This window comes from Brassica oleracea, chromosome C8, assembly GCF_000695525.1.
Source record: "Brassica oleracea var. oleracea cultivar TO1000 chromosome C8, BOL, whole genome shotgun sequence".
Lineage (NCBI taxonomy): Eukaryota > Viridiplantae > Streptophyta > Magnoliopsida > Brassicales > Brassicaceae > Brassica > Brassica oleracea.
In genome coordinates this window covers 28,839,982-28,845,184 of record NC_027755.1, presented here as the reverse complement: position 1 = coordinate 28,845,184, position 5,203 = coordinate 28,839,982, and the positions used below count along the sequence as shown (strand labels likewise).

Here is a 5,203-nt window from a genome sequence, read left to right as displayed (position 1 = left end):
ATCTGGAAAAAAACTCGATGTCATACCTTAAATTGGTGAGATAAGTTCCTTAGCATACATAAGGCTTCTCCAAGCACACAGAATCACAAACGAAAGTAACCCACCCAGAATCGTTAGCTTCTATGACTCTATGAACCATAAAAAATTTAGAATCAAAATCTTGGGTTTTTTTAGCTCATTGTGGAGAGAAAGTGAGAGATATGTTGTGTTTAGTTCACAAGAATGGAAAAAGAAGAAGGGTAAATCGATTTTGGGAGCATTAAGAGCTTCAAATTGGTTGTTCATGGTGGTTGTGGTATTGATGACAATGACAATCTTGTAATTACTTGAAGATGATGAGGGTGAGAGAGTAAAAATGTCATTTTCGAAAAAAAAAGAAAAAAAAAATTGATGGCATTTTCGTAAATTATATGAACTTGTGGGGTGAATAGGGCAAAACCAATTTTCAAAAAAAAAAGGTTAGTTTTGTGTTTGACTTTAAGTTATAGGTCAATTCTGCAAAAAGCCCTTACTAAATGTAAAAAGATAGATTATATACAAAAATAAATTATTTTTCTTTTTATTTGTCGAAAAATCATAAACAAAAAGGAAATATCTATAAATTTATAAAATATAGCCATATATTTTATTGAAATACATATATAAAATAATACATATATATATATATATATATATATATATATATATATTTATATTTATTTATCAACCAAAGGAAAAACTAAACAAAGTATAATTAACAGTATTATTCTTATTTTAGTCTAATTATAACAAAAAAATTATGATATAACCCAATACCAAAATATAAATAGCAAAACCAATCAAAATATGAACAATTAAATCAACCAATTATTATGAATTATATATTATATATAAATTTATACATGTTTAATAATTTTCAAAATACTACAAATTATGTTTATTAATGTATATCTGGTTTAATATTTATTGTTTTCAAATTTTCAAAATAACATATATCAAACTATACAAAATTTTATAATATATATTTACAAATATAAGAGTATAAACTGAACTACTTACTACTAAACCAACTTTAACCTGATTAAAACAAAAAAAAAATCATCATCAATTTAAAATAATAGATGCAAATCAACATACCGTGACGAATAGTTAAACTAATATAAAACATTATATTGCAAATCACATATCTGATTAAGATGAGAACATAAAGATACTCAATACAATTTTTATCATACAAACAAATGAAAATTTTACTTAAAACCTATAAACATGCAAAACCAAATATTTTTCAATACTATAATTTATTTATTTTAAATTTTTTATTTTCGTGGCTGACCGCGGGAGAATCACCTAGTTATTAACTAAATCTGAAATAAGTTCGAAACCAATATAAATATTAGACAAAATTATAATATATTTGATTTTAGTCTAGAATATATACAAAACTTAATACCTGAATTAATATGCATCCAAAACCCAAAAAAAATTATACGAATCTGAATATGTACCCAAGGATATCGGATCATAATGCAATTAGAGAACTCGAATTTACCTCCGATTAAAGGTAAATTGCTCCGTCGCTTGCACTTCTTTCCGTTTGAGCACCTCTTGACTAAATTAAACAAATTTTAATTTTGCTTTTAGTAAATAAAAAAGAAGACTTAAATCTCAATAAATCAGAAGTCATATATCAAAACCGGACCTTCACATACTGCGTTGACCGCGTCCCATTGTAACCCTTTCTTGCATAAACATCTCTTCTGTCCTAAACTCTTTGGATCAACCGAACAAACAGAATTAACCAAACCCGTACAATCTCCCGGTATCTTACAAACCGGCTCTCTCGGAGCTTCCCATAGTATCTCCACGGCCGGTTCGCCCCATTTGCTAACCGGCATCGTCAGATCCAAATTCATAAAACTCTGATAAGCTGTACACTTCTCTGTCCTAGCCCTATAAACTTTATAAGTATTAACTGATGCACCGGTCTTATACCAGCAGCACGATGTCACTCCTCTACACTTGCCTCGTGCCTCAGGATTCTCATTTAGAAACTTGTGGCACAAGCTATTATCTGAACAGTTGAAACCTTGAGAGATGTATCCATCTAGGCCGTCTTTCGTACAGTTCATGATTATAACTGTGTTACTACTACTTACATTGAAAGGAAGGTTTGGGTCTAGCTGAATACCGTGGCTCTTGATATCGACTGATACACATGTGTTGGGTTCGAACCCGGGTGGAGCAAGGACAAACCGTTGGCCTGATGGGTCAATGAGTTTGATCGGATTGGTTGATCCGTTGAGGGTATCAAACCATAGGGAACCGCGGATGTCACACCGGATCTTGTAATCCGGATCACCACAACCGGGTCCTGTGCTTAGCGGGTATGGAACTCGGGTGGAGCCACAGTTAGGGCATCGTTTGAAAGATTCAGCAGTAGAAGAGAATGAGAGTAGTAGACAAAGTGTGAATGTGGTGAGGAAGAGCCATGGAAACTCCATTTTTTTATGGGCAGGTGCTTTCTCAGGGTGTAGAAGGTATGTATATGAGCTGCGTACTATGATTTCTGATTTTTCTTTTAAGAAGAAATAATGATAACCCCTGTATTTTTATTTTGTCAGTTAGTGAAACGAATAGATTATTTCAATGTTCCCATTGCATCATGGTACATTAAAAGCTGCGTTCAGATATCTCGAATTTGCACAAAATTCTGATTTGTTTACTTCTTAAACAAAATACCGTACTTTTTTTTGTAACTTCTTAAACAAATAGTTCATGAGTAGAAGTCATGTGGAAGACGTTTTTATTATTGCATGCATCCTTTTTTTATTATTTGAAGAGCATTAGAAATAAATAATCTTTAGTTCATTTGTTTATTACAAGTGTGTCATTTTTTACGTGTCAACTCCACAAGCTCTCTCACCTATTCTATTTAAAACCCTTTTGTTAACTAGAGTAATTACACATCATGCCATTGATCAAAACATTATAATTACCTTACCTTTGTCTACATTTGTCACATATATACGTTGATACGTATTACATCAAACCTTATCATTTATTTCTTGCGTTAGTTACCTTAACCGAAGTTCTACGTATTACATCAAAGATTTTAAAATTATGTTAATTACCTTGACTGAAGTTTTTTCATTAATTTGTTTCAATACAAAAACATTACTGACATACGTAGTGGTGTAATTTTTTATTCAAAATGAATATAGATGCGAAAAAGTTAATGTGCGATTATCAATCAAAGTTTGTTTTCTGAAAAATCATAAAAAGTATTTGATGATTAATACGTGCTCAAGTGGTTGATTTTCTTAAAAATGCGAAAAAATATTTGTTCTCTTAAAAATGTATCAAGAGGAAAACTTTGTTTTCTTAAAATAGTGAAACAGAAGAACCATGCATATGGTATATACTTGCCCCGTTTCATTAAATTGTTAGATGATCCCCGCCTTGCGATTGTAGAAACTAAGGTACAATACAATTTTCTGGCATACAATTATAAAAACTTACCTTTGGTGATCTATCGCAATTAAGATTTTAACGCCAGCTTGCATAATGCAAATTATGGCGGAGCAAATTACCCATGATTCAAACGTGATTTGCAAGGACGAAATTGATTGATGATTGGGAAAAAGGAAACTTCTAATAACTTTGATATATTTTTAAATTACAAATTTGGTAAATTGATGGTAATAATACGTGATTTGCGAGGACTTGACTTTTGTATATAAGGAACGTAGATTAAGGTTCAAATTATTGTAATCAATTAATAATCGTGAACTTTCTTGAATTTGTTCAATTGCGATTGATAAAAAGAAGTTTGCATTAACTATTTACAATATTAAAGTAATTCTCGACTAAGATTGGAGCGCAAGTTATGTGTAATATTCGATTTAGTTACGGCCATTATTTTGAATCCATATGACCGACCCCATGGCGATTCCTTTTTAGTATAAATATACGGCTTCTATAATTTAGAAAACTCACCACACTTTTCTTCTCGACTTTGCTCATATCAAAACATTCTCTCAAGCAATCAAATGGCTGGCTTTAACTCTGTTTCCGATTTGAAACCATTCAAGACATTGTTTCTTTTATATTTTATTAGTCTATTGCTTATGTTTTGTTTTATTTTATATTTATAATTTATTTTATGCAAACAAATATACAATTTTTAAACAAAAATTCCGCAACTTAATTTAGATTGACATACTAAATTTCGTCTAACCCTTACTTTATAACATATAGTATTTCTTGCTATGGCTTTAACTTTTATTATGTCTACAAATTAAAAGTGATAATATTTTGAAATCTATTTACTCCGCGCAGGGCGCGGGTTATCACCTAGTATGTATGTATACATGTTCATTTACCAAAAAAAAACATATGTATTTTCGTGCGTGTATAATATTAAACATTAATTTGGCAATTTGTGAGGAAATCATAGATTTAAGGAGTTATAAATATTTATCATAAGTTTTAATTAGTTTTATATAATTTGAAAGCTATAAAATTTATATATCATCTTTCAAAAAATCTGAAGCAAATGTGTCATTTGAATCCAAGACCTTATAATTATAATATAAATGGAAAATTCATGAGAAATGTTTAGAAGATCTATTCAAATATTCCCTCTGTTCTTTAATGATAGACTTTTTAGAAGAAAAAAATATTTCTGAAAGATGTATTTTTTGTGTTTTCTATGAAAACATTGTAAACTTTAAGAAAATTAATTGACTTTATTGAATTACTATTGGTTAAAAGTTATTGAAAATTAAAAATTACAGAAAACAATACATTTATTATAGTAGTTTAATGTGTTTTTTAATATGTATGAAAATACTAAAAAATCTATATTTGTGGAACGGATGGAGTATTCAAAATTTATTATGTATTTTTTTGAGCAACTACATGATTATGTATAGACAGTTAGCTAGTTTTGTAATGTTTTTTGTGCAACTAAATTGACCAAAGATCTGCTGTAGCAACGGGACAAAACCTCCTGCGACGTGGCGTGAGTTCCCAGGAATATATTTCTTTATACTTCTATATTCAGTAGCCAACTGGCCTGTTATAAAGTGGCACAGTGCCAAATTAACCTAAGCATAAATTGACTAAGCTAACCTTCGGTGTAATCATGTCTGGTAGACTGGTAGTGCCGTAGTGGTAATGAGACCTTTTTTTTTTTTTTTTTTTTTTTTTTTTTTTTTTT

The 5,203-nt window shown here is 30.0% G+C and overlaps 1 protein-coding gene across 1 annotated transcript in view; it reads right to left on the bottom strand.

Moving 5' to 3' along the window:
• The window catches only part of LOC106310784 (wall-associated receptor kinase-like 15), a 7,676-nt gene extending 5,193 nt beyond the window's left edge, over positions 1-2,483 (bottom strand). The window contains exons 1-2 of the mRNA XM_013748005.1: positions 1,682-2,483; positions 1,532-1,591 (exon numbers count right to left, since the gene is read on the bottom strand). Of these exons, the coding sequence (XP_013603459.1) occupies positions 1,532-1,591; positions 1,682-2,483 (862 nt within the window). The remainder of the gene's footprint in view (positions 1-1,531; positions 1,592-1,681) is intronic.
• Positions 2,484-5,203: the final 2,720 nt, after the last annotated feature.